The sequence below is a fragment of the Strongylocentrotus purpuratus genome, unplaced genomic scaffold, assembly GCF_000002235.5.
Source record: "Strongylocentrotus purpuratus isolate Spur 01 unplaced genomic scaffold, Spur_5.0 spur5_contig_857, whole genome shotgun sequence".
NCBI lineage: Eukaryota > Metazoa > Echinodermata > Echinoidea > Camarodonta > Strongylocentrotidae > Strongylocentrotus > Strongylocentrotus purpuratus.
In genome coordinates, this window is record NW_022145565.1 from 133,771 (window position 1) to 158,371 (window position 24,601).

Here is a 24,601-nt window from a genome sequence, read left to right on the forward strand (position 1 = left end):
AGAAAAGATGCCAGTTATATTTGTAAAATTTCAGACAAAAAAGTTTTATATTTGATATAGCCTGTAATTAGGGGAAACTCATTTTGTATCACCAAACTAATACATGTACATCATTATAAGTTTCTTAACAAATATTTATCTACATTGTACAAGGTCTGGTTGACTGCGTAACAGTAAGCACTTTTATGAATAGATTTATATGTGGAGTGCACTACAGGCTTTAGTTTAGAGTCAATACAGCACTGACTGTGTGGACTGAGAAATGTTAGTATTTGTTTTCTTAACTGCCTTTAGCTAGAGACACAGGTTATATTCTGCTATGGTGTACAGGTAATTCAGCATGGATGCTTGAGTACCGGCCATGGGGCTTGATTGAATCAAACTCGTTAACTCAATCCCACCTCTGCCATCTAAAGTGATTGCCCCAGACCATAGCTCAATCAATCCCTAGGCTGTGACGACTGACTGCTACCGGTCAATAACAGACACTCCTTTGACTTGTGTTTGGAAGGCAGTTGATGATATCCAATTATTTTACTGAATAAACATAACCTTGATATGTCAAACATGTACATGTACAGGTGCTTGTATTAACTGACAGTGTCATTTTGATAATGTAGAAACTTATTTTCATTGTTTGATCATACTGTAGATACACAGCCTATATTAAATACATTTTCTACTGTGGCTATCATGATATAATCATTAAGATATTTCCAAACACAAATAACTAGCAAGGAAGTGGGAGAGAGAAGGAAAATTTACCATGGTAAACTAGTTCTCTGACAACCCTGCATCCACAATGACAATGAATTCTAATATAATCAACTTAATATGATTAAATTTCCAATGTGAGTTTAAAAGTAGTTATCTAAAAGACTTTTTGTGACGCTGAGCGTCTAGACGACCCATCAACAAATCAAATATCTAAGAGAATATATAATAAAATGTAACTGGCTACATGAATGCAGGTCTGGATTAATGTATGCTTGACGTGAGACTAGGACGCATTCCTTAACACAAAAGACATTTACACTCCAAGCAAAAAACATTGGTTTTTCTCACATTCCAGAGAATTGTCAGAAGTGCAATGACCTACAAACACAACAAAAACCTTAAATTGAAAACCAAGAATAAGCAAAAAACAGATATTGTTATTGTTTTTTATAGTAATAAACGGTAGTCTTAAAAAAGCTGGTCTTTCAAATTGGTTTTTCAGCAATGTAAATGGGCCTAGAATCACTCATCCCTCTCTCCAGGAGTAATCTAATTCTCCACCAGCATTGAGCAACACAATCCATTTAATCCAAGGTCAGACATGATATCTTCACTTTAATACCTCGACTACTCCTCCATTCCATATCTCTGTACTCTACCACCTTGTGTCAGTTTTGCACTGCAAGCCATCCTCAGCCCTACATACAGGCAAGCTTGTGAATGTGCTAGCCCTCCTATTCCCTTCCATCCCCTCCCCTTCCATCCCCTCCCCTCTCTTCCCCTACCCTCCCCTCCCATCCCCTTTTCTCCCATAAACCTCCCTTCCCCTCCCCCTTCCATCTCCTCTCCTTCCATCTTTTCCCCTCCCCTACCTTGCCCTCCCGTTCCCTTCTATCCCCACCCCTTCCATTGCTCACATCCCCTGCCATCTCCTCCAATTCCATTCGTTCCATCCCCTTCCCTCCCCTTCTATCCACCTCCTCCTCTCCCCTACCCTACCTACCCCTCCTCCTCTTCCATCTTTTCTCCTACTCTCCCCTACCCTACCTACCCCTCCCCTTCTATCCATCTCCTCCCCTTTCACTATTCCCCTACCCTTCCATCCCATTCTTTTCCATCTCCTCCCCTTCCACCTCTCCTCTCCCCTACTCTCCTTTCCACTCCCCTTCCACCCCCTCCCATCCCCTTCCTCTAATTCCCTTCCACCCCTCCCCTCCCCTCCCATTCCTCCCCTCCCCTCCCCTCCCCTCCCCTCCCCTCCCCTCCCCTCCCCTCCCCTCCCCTCCCCTCCCCTCCCCTCCCCTCCCCTCCCCTCCCCTCCCCTCCCCTCCCCTCCCCTCCCCTCCCCTCCCCTCCCCTCCCCTCCCATTCCTCCCCTCCCCTTCCATCCCCTTTATCTCTCCCATCCTCTCCTTTCATTTCTCTTTCAGTAGACACGTAATCAAGTTCAGCAAATCCGATTTTTCATGCACCAAATAATTCTAATTGGAACACTTGATTAGAAATGCTCTTCAAATGCAAGCCATTGCCATGGGTAATATTTTTCAAGGGGATATTGAATTACATGAACATTGGGGATACAAATTTCCAAGCAAAATTGTTTGCAAAACTCCATAGTAAAATGTATGTGGCTCCACTTTATAACTGCCATAAAAGAGGCTTTTCTAAAAGATTTCCTTTCCTTAGATGTACTACACTTTCAACTCCTGGGCCCTCTAATTGTGGATGGTGGTGGAAGCTCACAAGAAATAGAACAACGTCTTGTCATGGCTACATCATCTACCAAAAGCCTTACTGACATCTGGGAAGACAGAGGGATCTAAAGGAACACCAAGAACACCAAGATTCATATGATGAATGCTTTGGTCTTTCCAATCGCTACATAAGGGTCACAGACGTGAGCTCTTGGAGCAACACATAAAAAGAGAATCTATGCTTTTGAAATGAGGTGTTGGAGGAGGATGCTGAGGATATCCTGGAAGGTTCATAATCAAATGATTTTGTCAAGAACCAAATTGGAGCGAAGGTCACCCTATGCCAGCAGATAGATAGGAACAAGTCTAGGAGAGAAGGTGACAACCTGGAGAAGATCACCACCCTGTGCCATGTTGAGGGTTAAAGAAAACGTGGTAGGCCTAAAGTTTGATGGGCGGACGGATAAAAGAGATGCCCAGGATGAAGGTTGTTGGGACGTCATCATCAATAGGGTCACAAAGGGTCAGTCGTGACTTGTAAGGTGACAACGATGACGATGTACTGTACAGTCACTACACCTTATATGTTTTTCTTTTATACTTCTGATATAATCTATTGTCATTTGAAAGCCAACAAGCTGTTAAATCTATGCACAGTTACATGTACATGTACATTGTTGAACATTGTTCTGTATTTTAGCAGACATAAACTCAGTTAAAGACAATCAAGTTTATAAATCCATGGTAATAAGAGAGAGCAGCATTTCTTTCCAATTCAAAAGATTACTAATACTATGCCAAATAAATCTATCAATTTCACGTATTTGAGTTAAGCAGGGAATGTTAAGACACTTAATAATAGAATGAAAATGGCCACGAGCCTAATAAATTGTTAGATCTTGGGTCCAGGCTCTTTTTGTAACTCTGAACGAGTAGTTACGGCGGCACATCATACAATGTTGAGCTCTGTTAATACACTCACCCTATGCCAACCCTTGAGTGGTCTCTTACGTCTCTTGAGTAGATAGCCCTCAATCTTGCCTGGTTCCTGGACTAAATCCTGGTCTGTCTCAACCTTCAGAGGTTCTAACTTCATAGTCTTGCCTCCATCCATAGTCTTGCCTCCGTCCAGGTCCGCCATCCCACTCTCACCTGTATCCATGTTCAGAGATAATCTCACGTCTTCCTATAAGAGTAGAAATAAAACAACAACCAAAAAGAAATGAACTGATGTGATGCCTTTATAAGCATGTAGTACTTCGGGTGAAAGCATTCAAGTTGCTCAATAGAACGTTTCATTTCAGGTTTTGCTGTGTATGTTACGATGTTCACTATTTTCATCCGATGAAAAGCAATTATTTATTAAAGGCCTATTAAAATTTATAACCATAATGCATCATATATATATTTACATATACCGGTAACCGTATTTTCACCAACATAACTCAATGGAACACATTGAGGAGTGTCATCAATCATCTAGCATCAGTGACCTTCATTCAACCACTTACAACAAAGTTGCTTGCAACTTGGCTTTCATACACTTTGCCACGAATCCATCATTCACTGATATTCACTTGAAATAACTATCAAATTATTATGCATAGATCTACTCAATATATAATTAGCTCTCATGGAATGAAAGGGTAAAAACTCATGCATTTACATTCACAACCTCACACACGAATGTGTACAGGTTGAACTGTGGACTGTCCCCAATTACAGATCAGTGTGGGCAAAGTAATAAGAAGTTGATTGGATTCGTGCAAAGGGCAACATACTCATGAGATGTGCATACTATACATGGGAGTGGGGAATATGTATTAACAAAATCAAACAGGCCCCTATATGAAATTAGAGGTTACAGATTTGAAATAACTTGTTAGGAAAGTGGGTAACACTGTGTTGACTGCGACACCTTTTAGCTGAGTCAATTCTCAAAAAAGAAGATGCACCTTTCGGAACCTGTCTACTAATCAGGTGGGCTGTATAACGTACAGACCACCTTATAATTTCGTTAGAATTGCCTTTATTTATTATTATATATTTTTCTTATTTCTAACCACTTTTTTGTGAACAAGATAACTTGGAAATGGCTCAATCAAATGCCTAGAAATTTGGCACACATATGTATAGACATATGTACAAAGCACAATAACGTTTTCAACATTGACCTTCACTGATGACGTCATCTAGGCGCCATTTTGTAAAATTTTACGAAAATCAACTCATGATCATATCTTCATAACCAAAAGGTATTTCTCGTTCATATTTATCATGATCAAGGTCAATATCCGTCCGGTCAATAAAAGGTCAAATAACGCGCGCCTGCGCGTACGTCCGCGCGTCAATGCGCGCGCAAAATTTTGAAATGCTCGAAATCGTCTGAAAATCATTTTGCATACGTTTTAGGCCATTCTAAGCATTTTTTAAAAAATCGCGCGTACGAGCATGCGCGCGCGTTTTCGCGCGTAAAACTTTTGCACAACATTGAATTGCTTTTTTTTTTCTTTCATAATATACCACATATATTTACAAACAAATTGATACCACGTTTGTCTCTTTATGACTATTAATAACGGATTGATCGACCGTTTAACAAAAATTTCCGTGCGCGCGAGCTCTTGTAATACATAGCAAATATGGGCAAAAACATGCCTATACAAAATCCATTGTAGCTCTTTAGGATGCAAGGTGACCCCAATTTGTTTTCATATTTTAATAGAGTATGATTCGGAGATATTGTTTCATGTCATTGTCTCATTCGACCCTCAATTAACTCATGACGTCATCACAATGGCCTCCGAACTCAAAATTCCAATTTGCATATTATGACGTCAGCATATTTATGGAAAATTGATTGTATCTCTGTAAATATTGATTGATTTTCTTCCAAATTTTGATATGTTCTAGCTGAGACAATTCTCTACAAAGGCAATTGCTATTATTTTTCATTTTGACAAAGGCATGGCGTATTTTTGCGATTAAAGGAGGCATGTAAATTTTTTACATTTTGCGTGTATTCTCTATGGGATATGACTTTTTCTCAAAACTCTATTCTACATTCCCGTCTTTCGCGAGCAATATCTACGTCGTTTTAGCTTCGTTTACGCTGAACTTCGAGTATGTTGTAGATGAGACAAAAAGCTATCTCAAATGTACCCTTTATTTTGTCTCAATTTTTTGTTGGATCAGCCCACCTATACTTGTTCCAAACAAGTATTACAAATCTAGTTTTGTACATGTATTCATTGTTAACTTCACAGAAGCATCTATAGTGTCCTTGCATTGTATCCAAAAGAAGAACTATACCCTTTCCTTATTTTTTACTTTACTGCCAAGCATTCAGTAGCGAATTTCATGCCTGCAGCTTTGACCAATTAGACCAGTCTTGATATGCAGTATAACGCTTGTTCGATAATTCGATAAGTAACAAATAAAGTTTTACTGAGTTAGGAAAAACAAATTTTTAACCCACTGCCTACAAACACCAGATGGATCCTGTATCAAGCCTACAGGAATGAGAAATTCAGCCATGAATGGTTTAATATTCAAACTGTCTGACTTTCTTTCTAATCTAGATTTGATGTGGCTAATACGTTACCATCTACTAGAGATCAGTTATTTGCTAAAGATGGCAGGCATGAATAGGTAAACAAAATGATGTAGATTTGCAAGCATTATTACAAGAATAAATAACTTTTCTACTTCACTAATGATACATGTACATGTTGCTCTTTTAACATTCTATTTCATAAACAAAACAAAACATTAACAGATAGGATAGCTGCACTGTATACAGGAAAGTACCAGATATATTATTTAGTATGTCAATTCCAATTTGAGTGATTACAATTTACAAGTTTTGTACAAAATGTACAACTCGAAATTGTTAATGTAATTATTGTTTCCCTCCTTAATACAATGTATTTGCATTCTACTCTAATGTATAGACAGCTGTACATACGCTCTTATACTTTATTTGTTTTTGCATGTCAGTTTACCAGAAGGTTGTATAATCTATAAGTGACATGTGTACACTCCATATCACTTCCAGAAACGAGCAGATACAGATACAGATGAAGAATGCATTATGTGTTTGAGGAAGAGGCATAGTGAGTGAGTGAGTAAGCATGTGATTCATGACATTACCATATCCATTTTTTCTTCCAGGATACTTTCCCACAATGTGATCTTTACTTGAGCATTGCATCTCATATTACAAGTAGAAATGCAGGACTGTGGCATTTCAAAATCTGCTGGTATGGCTTAAAACCACTATTTCTTTTCAATGAAGGAAAGTAGGAAACCTCACTGAAAATCATTGCGTATTCATGGGATCGCCATTGCATACCAAATGAAGACTAAATCTCATATAAGCTGCAGTCTAATTTCCTCTAAGGTACAAAAAGTAAAGATGTAATTCCTGCTGCTTTTAGTAATCCTTTCTCCACATCCTGTATCCATTAATTTTCCAATCAATAAATATTTATGCTTTTGCTGTTCTGTCTCTCAAAACGTCTATATATTCCATTCTATTCTGCTTTTATTTATCCTCACTTATACAAGCATGCATTTCTCTTCTCTAATCACGGTTTATCTATTGCTTTGTTTAATTTCAAACTGAGTATTTGCTTTTACATGTCCGAGAAATAATTTTATACATTCACGTAGTCGTAACAAACTTTAGGTTTAAGGTTAAATCTAATACGAAAATAATTGGAACATATAGTACTTGTACATGTACAGTAGGTCTACACACTCTTATAAAACCTTGTAACCTAATGCTATTCTTCTCTTCCTGTTCCTCCCTTCTTCACAATGCATACATGCATATAGGCATACCCCCCCCCCTCTTTATGTTGTAGTAAGTGATTTGTTATTTTTTGTAGCGTCTTTAATGTATTATGTTACAGGGTCAGCTAATCACAAGGCTTGTTCCTTTCTTGCTGTCCCTCTCATACTTAATCCAATGTATACTTTGTTATTAATTTTTCTTGTGAATTTTACCCTTTGTATCATGTTGATTTATGAATGTTCGCATGTGTTTTCTGGATTTTTATGAGCAAATAAATTGAAATTGAATTGAAATTGAATGCACCCTGGAATACCTGTGGTTTCATTAGATACAGGGCACAATATGCATGAGTGGTTTTAGTAGTACCTTATCATAATCAACATTGTCATTGTCACAATCTTGAACATTATCATCATCATCATCATCATCATCACCACTATCATCACCATCATCATCATCATCATCACCATCACTATTACCATCACCACCATCATCATCATCACCATCATCATCATCATCATCATCATCATCATCATCATCATCATCATCATCATCATCATTATCCTCCTCCTTCTTATCATCATAACTTTTTTTGCACCCCTACAGTACACACATGTGCATGTATCTCCCTTTACATGTGCATGTATGTATCCTGGGACCTGCCCCCTCCCCATATCCCTCCTTGGTGCTCCGATACCAATGATGAATGTTTGGATTCTGTCACCATGGTGACCCTCATCCTTTGAGTAAACATGGTTTCTAAAGGCTGCTGATGACATTCCTAAACTGCTCCTCTTGGAGTGAAGATGATCATCCATGATCTATCACTCCACTCATCACTCATATCATCATCAGATTATATGAGGAACTAGTCCAGCACCTTCAATTTACATCTGATCAACTATTACATTCCCAATCCATTTTCTGAAAACCAGCCTTAACTTTATTTCAAATATGAGTCACACCATTCTGGCACTCGGTAGACAAATTCCAGTTTCCATTTTCATTTCTATGGAACTGTTACTTTTTGGATAATATAATATGAAAACCGTTAGGCAAACACAAAATTTGATTTCGATTTCCAATCATGAATATCTTGATAATCACACAGGCGATCGGCTTGTAAAAGTTGTGGGGTTCCTGACTGACCTAAAGGTTTATAATTATCATTGCAGCGTGACCTAAATCCAAGATTTTATTTCAGAATCTGAGACAAAGTTACCGGATCCCTGTAAGAATAATGCTAATGAAATCCTGCTTTGCTATTATTTAATTCACTCATTCTTAAAAATCTACCAAAATCTTTTCTTTCTTGCACATCCTGCAGCAGGTTCTATCATAGGTGTATTACAAAAATAATAAGTGTTCAAGTCTAGCTAATGCTTAATAACAGGATGTTTAATGTTGCAGCCTATCAACAAAGACAAAGTCTTAATTGATGGCTCTGGATAAAGCTATTAAAACTTGCCCTTGGGACAATGAAAACAACTATCAAAAGCAAATATATGTGAGCTGCACATTAATGCTGCAATTAGTGAAGTATCTCAAGTGATAGTATCAATTTCATAATGAATGTCTACTTGAGCATGAAGTCAGGTTTATTGTTAGAATGTCCTAGCCCCCCCCCCCCCCCCCAACACAGTCCCTGCTTTCCACATGCCATGACCACATCATTTAAATGAATATACTGTACACATGTACAGTGTTGTATTAACACAGGCAAATTATTACAGGAGTTTTGCATATACATGTATAGTAACTCCACCCCATTAGCATTGAATGGCTGTACAAAAACAATACAGAATGTATAGTGCTATAGCATTATACATTAATTTTATATATTTATCTGATCTGAATGTCATATGATAAAATATCAATTAACAAAATGTTGTATAATGAAACAGATGTTTGAGCACCATTTTCGTAACAAAAAAATCAATAAAGAATCTTGGTCCCGTCTCGTCTGAGTTTTGTACTGTACAAAGACTGTAAAACTGGGCAGGGCTCCTCATCAGTGTGTATTGATGAGGAGCCAGCTGTCGTGTTAACTGACCCCTTCAAAACAATGTCGTTATCCATTGTATGCCCCTTTCACGATATAATCATATTTGTAATGTTTCCTTACATGTACATGTATACAATATTCATATAAATTTCCTCTATAAGCTATAAATTAAATACAAGCTTATTATCATGTCATGCTCTCACTAATCATGTGGATCAAAGCATGAACAGGCATACATGTAGAGAACCAACTGCTGAGAAATATCAAATCCAACACAGGGAGTTATTGGCTGCCACAATTTGAGCTAGAGTCCTGTCTGGAAGTGTTTTTGTGCAGCAATGTTATATCATTATTGATGAAGGCTGTACAAAATCAGAATATCATTTTGTTCTGTACATGTATGTACATTTATCATTGATTTCTGAGACTAATACATAATAGTAATAACATAATTCTCTGGTGTAACTGTTTTCACCCAATTCAGCTTGTTAGGATGGTAGCATTAACCTTTGCATATGATGAAAACTGGTATTAATATATAGTAAAATTATGAATACATTTAATAGTTCTATACTGAGTGAAAGTAAAATGGAAAAAACATGCATGTATGTAAATTGGAAAGATGTAAACTAATGAAAAAATATATAGATATATTATTTGATGACCACATGCAAGTACTATTATGAGCAATGGCTTATCAATAGCTACATTTGTAAAGTCATTAGGCATACATGCACAATGACAAAAGCGAAGATGGAGTCAAGTCTAGGTTTTTAACCCGGTAGGATGCAAAAGTTATTGTGGCTGGATGAGCAAGTGGAGCAAGGGAGTGGAGAATGTGCATACATTATTCGGGTAAGCCTGAATCTGATGACCGGGGTAATAATGTATCTGTGAAGTGCTTAGACACATCATTGTGTTGATGTATTGGGCGCTATATAAAAGCAGAATATTATATTATTATTATTTAATAAATTTTTTTTTTTTGGCTTTTAATGAAGCTGAAGGTGATTTGGGCAGATTTTCATGAAGTTAATATTCATAAACAAGGACTTGAAATGTCTTTTATTAAGGATCGATACAATTACAGAGTCTTGCTTGTGCCTTGAATTTATAACTCAGAATTTGATTTTTATTTGATAATTACATAAGTTATATATTTCATGGGGAGAAGAGACTAATTCAAGCTAACCAGTGGAACATAATCATTTTTAATATTTGTGCACGATTAGCTTTAAGCTATACAAAAAGTATAGAATTCAAGGATCCATACAGATTCGCACAGAATACATTCAGTCACACAAGAATCTAACAGCATACTGTTGACATAGAGAAATAAAATATCTTTAAGTGAAAGATGCACAACAAGCATGACCATGCAAATACTTTGGAAAATAAAAAGTGCACATGACCAAGATATACACTGTATTATACTAAACTAGTAGGCCTACTCTGGTGAAGCGACTTGAATGAACAATTTAATTTTACATATCGAGGGGTCAGTGACACAAAGACGTTACTCCATTTTGGCCATTTTGAGAACAAGTGGTTTATGTGTCACTGAGCACTTGGGCCTTAATAAGGAGTTAAGTCTATGTTTCACTAGCCATTGACTTCAATTGGGGTGTTGGTTGGAGTTACATGTAAGTCTTTTTGTTTCCTGGAAAGCCCACTTTTTTTTCTGAACATTTTGATATCAAATACTCATTTTGGCAAAATATGGAGTTACGTCTTTGTGTCACCGAACCCTCGATATACAGTACAGTATACACAGTTATGTGAAGTTTTGTTTGTATTTCAGGATGCTGGTGGGGCACATACACTGTACACACAAATGTCATAAAAACAATGTGGTAGTGCAGCAGGGGAAATTAATTCATAGAGGTGAAGGGGCACTCACTCTATGAATATTAGTCAGATACATGTAGCTAGGGGGCAATAGTCATGCATGTACATGTCTAGAGGGAAGATGTCAAGAGGGTACATATTCAGAGATGCTTTTCATGTCTCAGAATCACTGTCAGGACACCTCAACTTCCAATAGACCTGTTTAATAATTCTATGACAATTTGTTTATAAAGTTTCTCTTCACAACAGAAAAGCTTGGTAGAGGCTTGCCCGACATAGCAACATCTAATGTATGCAAAGTGAATTCAATCCATAGAGATACTATTGTGCAATGTGCATAGTAGGTGAATCAAATATATGTGCTCCATAACTAAAAATCAACAAATTTATTTCCCATGACCATGCATGATGTTATGAACAGTACTTTAATACAACATGCACATAAATGTTTTTTTAAATATTTATTCTCAAGTTTTTAAATACAAATATTTAGAAAAAACTACACGTAAATAAAAATGAAATAATCAATATCATAATATTATCATTTCAAATTCATATATGGAGATTTACTTAATCTTGACTTTGGATGTTATTATGATGTTGCAATCACAATATAATTATACAATTATACAATTATACAATTACATGTATGTAGCTACTCTGAATTTTGATTCACTGTTTCACTTACGGATGTGCACTTTGAACATGTACATGTGTTTATGAATGATATTCAATTGAGTTTTCCATTGAAAACGAGCCAATAAATTAAGTCACTTGACGAAATAAAAATTCCCATTACGACTTGGCTATCAGCCGTCTACATTCTATACGATCAATAATGGGCCTCAATTGGCATGAAATGTAATTTGCATCTTAAAGCCCCCTGAAGTGTTGGGAGCCCCAAAATTTGATGGCAAAATTTCACTTAAGTTGTATTATAATGTGAAAGAGTGATGTCATTTAAGACACACTTCTGCAAAGATCCCCCCCCCCTACAAAAAAAGAAAAAAGAAAAAAAAGAAAATGGGTTTTTCAGAACATTGTAGGCAGAAAACCAAACTTGTGTATATTCTTTCATCAATATTCAACTTCAAACATATTTGTTTTGAAATCATTACAGATGTGTCTTAAATGACGTCCTCTTTCATATTATGATACAATTAAGTGAAATTTTGCCATCAAATTTTTGGCGAATTTGGGTCTTCCAACACTTTAGAGGGGCTTTAAATTGAATCTAAATACACATGTACATGTACAGTATGAGAATATAATACACAATACATAATACATTTTTAATGCAGTGCTCTTTCTAAATGGGCATCAGCAGTTCCGTATAATGATATGCTGCAAGGTTCTTTGTCGGATGAGTGAATTTGGGAATTAAAAGGCTGTATTTTTTGTCAAGCTAAATGAATATTGTCAGCAGATACATAAATGTAGCATCGATGATAAATGGTTCGCTAAGCTACATGTACATACATGTACATTACAAGTGATAACAAACACATATCATGCAATAAATACACTTTTGAAGCAGAAATGAAGTGAGCATTTCAAGCATTCCATATTGAGTGTGAAGGCGGTGGATAAAAATGAGTTTCATGAACTTACCTAGTCAATGTTTTTAATCTCTTTTCTTCTTACAGTATTCTAAGATTCCTTCATTCAAAACGGACATAAAGATAGAGTGATAGGTTAGCGATGGAAACAGCTTTACATGGAATGATGCATGGGAAATAGAAGTTTTTTATACTATTAAAGTTGTGATAATGGATCATGAAAAATGTTGCTTCACAAAATATACCATATTCGGTATCATCTTTTTCCGTATTTAAATGTTTGCTACTCTGTATGAAATCATTGAAATGTGAAATTAGGCTGGGAAATAATTCATCACAAACTGCAGACATAATGAAGGCACACTTTTTGAGCTTGCATTCATTCATAAGGTTACTGATTCATTAAGAGAGACAAAAAGCCAATGTGATGTGAGATCTACATGTAGCATACTAATTATCTGCTAAGGGCCAAAGGGCTTTAACTCTTACACTTTGTCACAGAGTTAACACCCTTCTACATGTAGCTACTCGGCACACAAAATACAACAGCTTCACTCAGCATGACATTGATGACATTTAAGCCATGGCATCATGTCTTTAAGTTGAAACCTTTGAATACAAAATTTTAAAAAGGTAATAAAGAATTAGTAAATCTCACATCAGCTATGATTGTGACTGCAATAAATAAACAATGTTATCAATTCTGACAATGCTAAGCATAATTAGTGATCAGCACTGATTTCAAACTACAGTTTTTAGAACAACCTACAAATAAGAGTTTTAATTCATTAATCTGATTATAATCCAATCAAAGGGAACCTGTAAAGAATTCACTGTATTTATCATGATTTTAAGAACTAAATGAAACAACTATTATCATAATTATCACAGTTACAGTGTACATACACCTGTACATGTAGTAAAAGAATAAATATTTCATCATCACAATTATCATCATCCTCATCTACAGTATTGCATTATTTATTGTGTAAATATTTTTCTTATATTATGAAAAAGACTACCGGTAAACGTATAATAATTATCAACACATTGCAATCATATAATCACTATTTTAATAATTATATTTCATATCCTGGTACAAAGTTGCAAACCAAAGAACCAAGAATGTACATGTATGTAGTGCCATTCAGATTTGTCAAGTTAACTATTAAAGCAAACATGTAATAGACACTCACTGGTTGCTTGGCTGTTACTGCTTCCATTAGCTTGGATAATCTTTGTACTTTAAGCTGATTAAGATCAATATTTACACATGTATTATATCCTAAATAGTTCCTACTTCAAATTGTGTACTACTACTAGTAAGAATTAAGACCTCCATCACTCAATATTTCATATCGATATTCCTTGATGAATGATAAATCTCCGACATGATTTGTTGGAATAATTAGTGGAAACAACCCAACACTACATGTACAATAATGCTTGAAACAAGTTTGTTTTAATATTTGATAAACAGAAAGAAAATACAACAAATATAAATTTCAACAAGAACATACATGTACATGTTGTATGTAGATCAGACTGAATTTCTTAAATACCCCTAGAAATTAATATTTTCACCTGCTGAAGAAAGTGTGGGACAATAAAGCTTCAGATTAGTAATGTACGCTCTTCCATAAAAAAAAATCCTGTTCAATGCCCTCTTTCTTATAAAGAAATAGAATAACAAATATTGGAACCAAACAAACTATTATTACTGAAAAATTCTCTGTTTTATCAATGAATACACTGATGTGCAAAATATAATTCTTCAAACATCTGTAGAATCCAGATTTGGCATGGAGTTTGAGGGAATAAGTTCTCTAAAATATTTGAGGCTTTCTAATCTTGAAAAGGTCAAATACCTTCATTGGGTATGTTCATTCAGGGAGGTGTCCTCCCACCTCCCTGGTTCATTGAACCCAAACCTACAAACTAAAACAAAATTCACTCCCACAACACACCCTCACTGTACAGGGTATGTGGGCTATAACACAATATGCAACATGAATCTCTCCAATGCACAGATGATTCAAGCAAAAAACTAAAAAACAAATTTGACTGAAATCACAAAATTTGTTTCCTAAAACAAAACAAAACAAATTTGGAAGTCCTGTAACATTCGTTTTTAGTGCCGCTACATTGTCAATATTAAGCCTACTGGTACATGTAATTATACAGGGTAAAAATAGAAACTCGGGATAGTTTCACAGCCAACCAAATATAAACTGGTTTCTATTAGTATTAAAATTCTTTAAAATGAAACAAACATTTGTCATCACTGAATTTTCCCCCTTTTAATACTTACAATTTGTACATGTACTGTATCTATCTCTCTCTCTTTTAGTTTAATCCATATTGACATAACCAGGATGAAATTTGCATAATGGAGTAACTAGCAGGCAGGCATCTATTTCTACCTAATGCCCTGAGTGATGGTGTACTGTACAGTAGATCCTCTAATTCTATTGACCCATCCAAGTTGTGTCAATATCTCTGCATACCGTGCTGTATATTATCATCACTATGCAAGGTGCATACTGTGTAGACCTTTCAGTCTTAATCTCAAATGTATGATGTACTGTATGATGTACAGTATTTGAGTAAAGAAAGATCCTTCCGTAAATTGACATGAAACACGAAAGATGACCTTTATTCATTCCATAAGCAATAGTTTAACTATGCATACATGTACATGTACCTCTTGGGGATGGGAGAAAGGGAAGTACTATGCTAAAAATTGGCTCTGAAAAGTTATTTAGTCTTTGAACTTTGAAGACTGGTACAGCGGAACCTTGTCATTCAGGTAACATTCCTTGGGACAAATGAAAATTACAGAAACCGTAAATTTCATTGTCAGAAATTATACCGGTACAATAAAATGGAAATGGTAAAAATGCCTTGCTGTTGCATTAAATGGTTTTTCAATTCAATTCAATTCAATTCAATTTAGGAGGAATCATGCAGAACGAGGAATGGTGTTTTACAAAAGGAGGTATTGAAGCATACTAAAGATACAATTTTATCCTTTTACAGGTCTACAGCCCCCCCCCCCCCCCCTTCCAAACTAATTTACTGAGACTCATCCACATCCCTATCATGTACTGTATACTAGTGACTAACCATAGAGCGGTGAGAGCCTTACCTTGTAATTTATTCAAAGCTTCATGCTTATACTCACTACCACTCAGAACTCTATGAAGCATAAAGTACAAGGTCACCTGTTCTCACCAACCATACATAATACACCTGTACATCTACCCTCTAAAATACATGAAGGTATATAGAGGCAATCAATTATGAATAGCAGAAAAATGATAATCTACATGATGTTATTATGCGCTGTAAAACCAAACAAACAAATAATATTGTAGACCTGGATGTATAGTACATGTACATGTATGTTACAATGTTAATAAACACTTATATTGTATTGACAACATCTTTACAAATGTTTTGAATAAGCCAATCCTGCCTGGTATTTTGTATTCAGATGTGTCTGATCACTTTCCAATCTTTCAAGTAACGAACTCTTTACCACCAAATTACCACACCCACTTGAATAGGAACAATGCGAGTCAAGTTAAACTCCGAATAGACTTTAACTCATTGTGTGAAGATTTAGCATTGTATGATTGGTCTTTGGTAACATCCAAAACCAATGTCAACGAAGCTTACGATACCTTTATTCAAGATTTTAAACAGATGATTTCAAAGCATTCGAAAACAATACCTGGTAAGGATAGACGTACATGTAGATCATCCAAAAAACCATGGATTACGAAAGGCATTCTCAAATCCATTGGTAGAAAGGAACGCTTGTATAAGTGGTATTTAAAACTGAAAAACCCCTCCGTGAAGAAAAAGTACACATCTTTCAGAAATAGGCTTACTCACATTATACGTGTCTCCAAAAAGAACTACTTTGCTGAAAAGCTTGAATCAAATCGCCATGATTTAAAGAACACTTGGAAAACTCTGAACAACCTGCTTGGTAAAGATAGTAAATCGAAATTACCCTCATTCATTCGTAAAGATGGTGTAAGGCTTACTGAACCAAAAGCAATTGCAAATGCATTTAACTCGTTTTTCGTTAATGCTGGTTGTTTTGATGATCCCCAGACCACCGGATGCTTTCGTGACTATTTGAAAACCAGCGTAACGCATTCTTTGTTTCTTTCACCAACAGATCGAAATGAGATCTTGAAGTTATCTTCTTCCTTGAAAAATAAACACTCATGTGGGGTGGATGATATGTCACCATACGTTATAAAGAAGTTAATTTCCTATATTGTTGAACCTTTAACCCATGTGTTTAATTTATCATTTATGTCTGGAACATTTCCTGATTCAATGAAAGTTTCAAAAGTCATACCTTTATTTAAGAAAGGTGATATACATGATTTATCGAACTATCGCCCAATATCATTGCTTTCGACTTTTTCCAAGATTTTAGAAAGACTAATGTACAATCGATTATCTACTTTCCTTCATAAGCATTCAATTATTTTTTCGGAACAGTTTGGGTTTCGAAAATGTTATTCAACAGAGTCAGCTTTACTTTTTGCATCCGAACTTTTGTACAAATTTTATGAAAAAAAAAGAGATAGCTTTAGGAGTGTATGTAGACCTTAGCAAGGCATTCGATTGTTTGGATCACAAAATCTTATTAAGAAAATTAAGTTTTTATGGAATTAGAGGCATTCCATTGGAATGGTTCCAAAGTTATCTGTCTAATAGAACACAATTTGTAAATTATAATGAATCTGACTCTGAATTGCTATTAATGAAGCAAGGTGTTCCTCAAGGTAGTATCTTGGGCCCGTTATTATTTTTGCTCTTCATAAATGACATTGTTGAGTCTTCAAGGAAATTACATTATGTACTGTATGCCGATGACACAAACATCTTTTATTCTGGTAAAAATTTGAAAGACTTAATTTTCGAAGCCAATGTTGAACTTCAAAAGGTTGCTAGCTGGTTTTCATCAAATAAATTAAAAATTAATCAGACCAAAACAAAGTTCATGATATTTAACTTTGGTAAAAAAAATGATACTTTAATTGAAAATGTTAATCTGACAATAGATGGTAACTGTATTGACCAAGTACAATTTGCCAATTTTTTAGGAGTTGCCATTGACAACAAACTTACATGGGCAAAACACATTGAATTAATTTCCAGGAAGATTCGGTCCCAAGTCGGTGTAATGAATAAGCTCAAAAGTTTTCTACCATCCTCTACCATGCTTTCTCTTTACTACACTCTCATATATCCTTACTTAACGTACTGTAATTTAGTTTGGGCGAGAACGTCTAATAATTTATTAAAGCCCCTTATCATACTTCAAAAGCGGGCTGTTCGGTTGTGCTGCAATGCTTCATTCAGGGCGCACACCTCTTCATTATTTAAATCCTTAAATTTACTCAAACTTCCAGATATTCGTTCTCAACGGACTTTATTATTTATGTACAAACTCCAAAATAATTTGCTACCAGTAACGTTTTATGACAGTTTTCATTTGAACTCGGATGTCCACTCCTTTAATACAAGAAAAAAAATGACTTCCATCTACCAAAATTCACTAACTCATTTTTGCAAAATAAATCAATTAGATATCAAGGTCCTCACAAATGGAACTCCATGTCAAGTTATTTAAAGGGTATTAAGAACCAGAACGCATTTAAACTTAAACTGAAAAGAACAATACTTGCCACTTATTGATTTATTGAAATACATAATTGATTCATATATTTTGTTAGCATGAAACATTATTATTATTGTATTGTATTGTATTGTATCGTATTTCATCTTATTGTATTGTATAGTATCTGTATGTTTTTATGTTTGGGGTTGCTTGTTTACAAGTTTTTAACTTATTTTAGCAATCCCGGTATTTATTTATAATGATTTCATTTGTAATGATTTCATTTTGATGTTTTTATCTTTTGCCGAATAAATGTGAATTTGAATTTGAATTTGAATGCAAAATAATGTTTGTTTTTTTGCTGAAAGGACATTCTCTTTTCTTCTTCTCCTGGTTGATTTCATATTTGAAAGAGTTAATTAACTCAACCTAAACATCTTAAGCATTTTCTGTATATGACAACCAATGAATGATGTAACTATTGTTGGGGATTTAATTTTAATATTTCTATATTAAATGCAAAAAAATTGTGAATCTTGGCATTAAATCAGAAAAAAGCTTACCGGAATTGGAGAAGTGCTTGGTGCATGTCTCTGCAAACGCAGTCTTTTATCTTTAATATCCAAATCCTCCATACTATCGCATGATATCACTCCATCGCATGGTATTGGTCGTCTGACCTGAAAGAGAAGGGATTAAAAGATTCTATGACATTGTTTACATCCTGTTATGATAAAGATGTTTATACCAAAACTCCCTGCTTGAAAACATACATAATAGGATACTAGTACAATACGCTAAACTGTGCTGATGATTGATAATATGACACAAAACCAACGTTTGGACTGGAGTAGATAACAAACTGCCTTGGTGTGTGTTGAAATGAAATTATGAAAATTATTCTGGAAGCTAGAATTTATTATGCAAGTACAATAGTACATGTACAGAATTACATTGTTCAAAGAGTTGTTTACATCTCCCTAAATTCTTTAAATCTTTAAAAAACAATACAAATGTTTCACAGGTAATTAATGAAATAAGAAACTTTCTTCACTGTTTCTATTATTTCACCTTTGTTTTGACGATTCTTTACAACTGAAAACTGAAGCTTTCATCAATCCTCTCCTGGTTTCCTCTATCCCTCCCCCTCCTTTATAAACAAAATAAATATGAGCTGGAATGGAACAACGATGGACTGAGGATGCATTCCCGAGCAATGCATTGGTCCTGCCACATCAATTTTGTCTACACATTCAATCAAATTAGTGGAGTGTTCTCCCTCAAACCTTCATGTTATTATACATGCAGTAGGCTATATTGCATTGGATTTCTGAAAAGGGTAGTGTATGTTGACATACTTTCGGCAAGTACTTACCAATCTAAATTCCTTATCTCGGATATATAGGCCTGTATGTCCATGTACAGTTCATAATCACATTGTACATTTAAAGGTAATACAAAGTTTTGGTATGGGGCCATGAATTTGGTTCAAATGAACATGATCGTTATCGCAGTTGAACTGGGGTCTAAAGTTGTGAAATTTTAGATAATAAACTCTTGATGTTGTATAGCTCCCTCTCAAGGTCAAGATATAAAACAATGTTTCTTGACTAAAATCGACTGATGAGCTATTCCCGTTTGGAAATTATATATCACAACTACATATTCTGAGATTTTCATGGTCACAGCTACCATTATACGGCCGTAGTCGCTAATACATTTGAATATTATTTTTTATGCTCTATCAGAAAATGAATAAAAAAATTAGAAATTCTAAAAATAATGTTGATGACGTCACAGCTTTGGTACTCTATTGGTTATGACTTTTCAATTAGGAGCTACCACAGTTGGGTTAACTTTGGATTGATATGCCCTGGCCTGTATAGTACTTGCACATGTATGCATAACAAATGACATGAAATGTAACCTGTTGTAAAGGCATCCTGTAGTTCATTTATTACATTGCATGAATTTATCAAATATATGTACTAGACCGAACAGAAACCAATACTGATGGATTACCTTGCTCTAGATCACGTTGGAAGCGTTGGGTCATTAATCAAACCAAACTCATTAACATATGATTTGTGAACCTACATGTACTGTACATGTACTACTCTTCACACTTAGAGTGTCGCTGTGATAAAATGAAATCTCTGATGATCTGGATACTAGACTATTTTTTCATTTTCATCTACTAGGCGTTGTGGCGTGCGCCTGTAATCCAGCTAACAATGGAAGTTACAAACTGATTCAGCCGAGGACGCAGGTTCGAAACTGAGTCACGTCTCAAAGTCGGTCCCCAGACGTACTAAATAATCATATCTGATCAGGTAGGTACACATCTGTAAAAACCCAATTACACACACACACACACATATACACACACTCTACTGCTTTATTGATTATATTCTATCAGGACAACCTTTTCATGAACTACATGTACATGTACATGTACTGTATGTAAAGTATTTGTATATGGTGCGTCTCAAAAAAATGTAACAAGAGTTTGATTGGCAATATCTTGTAAATTACTCGACTATGCTCAGTAAAATAATAAATTATAATAATAATAATAGTAAGATATTTCTATACCACAAATTGCATTATGTCTCTATTAAAGCAGTTTAGAAGAAAAATAAATGATAAGTAAAGGAAACAGAATTTGCATTACCGTAAATCTCTGTGAATAAGACGCAACTTTTTTCAGCCAAAAAAAATAAATTGAAAGTCGGGGGTGCGTCTGTAAACACAGGCACAAGATTTGATTTTGATTTTTTGATTTTTTTTTTTTTGTTCTTTTCTTTTATTAAGTGTCGTTTTATGCCCCTGCACCTGGCAATGTCTCCCAGCTCAGAAATACATGGAGTGTTGACTCACCACTCGGAAACTAGAACAACACTACCTGTATGTCCGCATTTCTGTTTACCGGTAGACTTCTGTCATCTTTAGTTTTAAAAATGACATTGTTATTAATATTTGTGACAAGTTCACAAGCACTAATCGGAGCCTTCCACTGCACCTCGCAGTAAAATGAAGGTCCTTTCCAGCGTGAGTTTTTGAACTCGGACCTGGCTTGCTGCCTACAGAGTTGGCAACAAAAATAGGGGTGAGTCTGATACGATTTACGGTACAAATTAATTAACCCAAATCAATTAACATTAAACTTTGCAAATGAAAATAATTCATGTACATGTATATAATTACAGATCACTTAAACCAAAATACAAATAGTTCATAAGTTAATAGTATCCTACGTTAATCTACAAAAAATATAAAAAGTAAAGGTCAGAGGGCTATTCAGGAACAAGACTTAAAGAGATGTGTTTTCAGCATTGCTTTAAAAACTTTGAGAACTAGCATTGCAAATTTAAAGGGGGAGATTGTTCTAAAGAAATGTAGCTGTATAAACGAAAGAACATTGACATATTGTTTGTAAGATTAAGAAGTTATTCAAATAACTTTATACAGGCGTGCGCCCTCCTGCCCGCAACCCACCATCGGTATGTACTTGTAGGGTGTGAAAAATGAAATGAACAATCAAAAGAAAAACATTTCAAGAACCAAGGGATTAAAAACGATAGATTTAATATTATTTTGTCAGCACTAAAATACAAATATTCAATGTATTGAAAATAGTGCTGTAGTCAAACGTTTAACCGTCCGGTATCCGACCGCCCATGGCGGATTCCGTTTTCAATTGGACGGTTTCGTTTTCCCGATTTTTTTTTTTTTTTTTTTTTTTTTTTTTTTTAATATTTTTTTTTTTTTTTTTTTTTATAATTTTTTTTTTTTTTTTTTTTTTTTTTTTTTTTTTTTTTAAAGTTTCGATTTATGCCCCTCCACCTGGCACTATGCCTGGCAATGTCTCCCAGCTCAGTAATCTGTGTGTTGACTCACCACCCTAAAACTAGAACAACACTCCAATTTGTCTGTCATCTTGGTTTGAAAGTAATCTTTGTAATAGATCTCATCATCTCAATATGTAGTTTATAATAATAATTCATCCAACTTTTACACAAGGTTCTGTCCTAGGTCCTCTACTGTTTTTAATTTATATTAATGATCTTACACATTCTTCTAAAAACAACATTGTTACTATTATTTGTGACAAGTTCACAAGCACAAATCGGCCCCTTTAAATGCACCTCGCAGTTAAATGAAAGTTGCCGACAGAGTCGGTAAAAAAAAAATAAAAAAAAAAAAAAAAAAAAAAAAAAAAAAAAAAAACGATTTTTTTTTTTTTTTTTTTTTTTTTTTTTTTTTTTATTTTATTTTTTTAAATCGTTTAACCGAAAACCGTCCGGTTTTGACTGGCGGTTAAACGGAATTGGAGATATCCGTGATGTTACAGCACTAATTGAAAAGGACATGCATGGAAATCAATGTGCACGAGCTACGAGTTCGTAATGACGTTATCACAGCATCTCCTTCATAATCATTTTTGCCTTGCGCACAGACTAGAAGGGATGAGATTTAGATAAATAAAAAATAACAACATACGCAGGAAGACTACGGAACACCACTGCATGACTTTCAACACGGCTGTCAATTTAGACCCGTAATTTCCTGAAAAGGGACCATTAAACGCATTATACAGTCAAATTTGGTAAGTGGAACCGAGGTAGTAAAACCTTCTCCTAAGTTTAAATAATCAATGAATGAGGTAAAATTACATTTTGAGGGATTTTGGGGGCAAAACGCTACGACCAGAGTTGGTCGTGGCGTTAGCAAGGACATGTGATTAAACGGTTTCCGTCTCTAAAGAGAGAGCCGGCCGACCCTACCCCAATAAGAGGCTAACGAACGAAAGAGACGGAAAATTCGGTCTACCTTAAGGCTAGCCCAGGCAATAACAAGGCCAAGCCAGGGAATTCATAAATAACTGGCTATGGTCTTACTCTTATGAATTGCACTCTAGCATGCTAGGAGTTAGACCGAATTTTCCGTCTCTTTCGTTCGTTAGCCTCTTATTGGGGTAGGGTCGGCCGGCTCTCTCTTTAGAGACGGAAACCGTCTATACACATTCCCTTGATAACGCCACGGCCATTTCAGGTCGTAGCGTTTTGCCCCCAAAATCCCCCAAAATGTCATTTTACCTCTTGCATGTTATATTGTAAATTAGGCCTAGGCTATAATAAATCAGTTCCACTTACCAACTTGACTGAAATAATCAGTTTAATAGTCCCTTTTTAGGAATTTATGGGTCAAAATCGAAATCCATGTTGAAAAAGATTTTCAAAATGGATTTCGATTTTGACCCATAATTTCCTAAAAAGGGACTATTAAACTGATTATTTCAGTCAAGTTGTTAAGTGGAACCGATGTATTATAGCCTAGGCCTAATTTACATGTGGATATGCACGAGGTAAAATGACATTTTGGGGGATTTTGGGGGCAAAACGCTACGACCTGAAATGGCCGTGGCGTTATCAAGGGAATGTGTATAGACGGTTTCCGTCTCTAAAGAGAGAGCCGACCCTACCCCAATAAGAGGCTAACGAACGAAAGAGACGGAAAATTCGGTCTAGCTAGGAGTAGGACTAGGAAGATAAGTAAGACTTGTGAAATTTGGTTGGCCTTGATCAATCTTCAAAATTATCATTATTGTCTGAACAATCAATAAAGAATGAAACCGACCCGCCCACTCCCCACTCGTGTTCAATGTGCGGTACGGAGTACCGGCCACGTCAGCTCTACTCTGGCCATAACCTTCCGTGGCCTACCATCCAGCTGCCCGTAGGCCCTGTGGGCTAGACAATCGTGCGAATCCGTAAAGAAATAAAAACTTTAGATACATTCTTGATATAAAGATTTCTTCGAGTCAAATCCTTACCTGTCCGCTAGAATATTATTTTCAATCAATCAGCTGCTCTAAAATTACACCAGGTAGTGATCAAGAGGGTTAAACAGGCAAAATTCGGTGGATTAAGAGTCCCGGAGCTCCGAACCGACGGCAGGCGCACTGTATCGACAGGAAGTGCAAAACAAGTGTTGCATTAATTGCGCACGCGAAAATTGAAAATTATATTTCCTTCGAGTCAGCGGTAGAATACATGTGAAGATATTTCTAAAACAAAACCATGAGTGATAAATTTAAGTTTCACAAGAGAAACATACCGGTAGGCAGGGGCAGAGATTTCTTTTCATGACCGGGGGGCGCGGGACGAAATGCGAGGGACGAGAGAGCATTGGCGTAATGAGCAAAAACGTTTGGGGGGGGCAGATAAAAAAAACACGCATCACCCCCCCCCCCACTCTTACATGTTACTTCAAAGTGGGGGGGGGGGGGCTAAAGTATTTATGATCAGGTAGAGTAAAGCGAGCAAA

At 35.6% G+C, this 24,601-nt stretch overlaps 1 protein-coding gene across 3 annotated transcripts in view; it reads right to left on the reverse strand.

The window, feature by feature from the left end:
* The window catches only part of LOC115928868 (oxysterol-binding protein-related protein 6-like), a 59,260-nt gene extending 34,996 nt beyond the window's left edge, over positions 1-24,264 (reverse strand). For 2 of the 3 annotated variants that reach the window (XM_030996892.1, XM_030996884.1), the window contains exons 1-3: positions 24,108-24,264; positions 18,835-18,951; positions 3,394-3,597 (exon numbers count right to left, since the gene is read on the reverse strand). In XM_030996892.1, the coding sequence (XP_030852752.1) occupies positions 3,394-3,597; positions 18,835-18,906 (276 nt within the window). In that variant the 5' untranslated portion in view covers positions 18,907-18,951; positions 24,108-24,264. Of the gene's footprint in view, positions 1-3,393; positions 3,598-12,673; positions 12,699-18,834; positions 18,952-24,107 lie in introns of those variants that run through there. The other variant, XM_030996897.1, reaches the window with a different exon arrangement.
* Between the last annotated feature and the right edge of the window lie 337 nt (positions 24,265-24,601).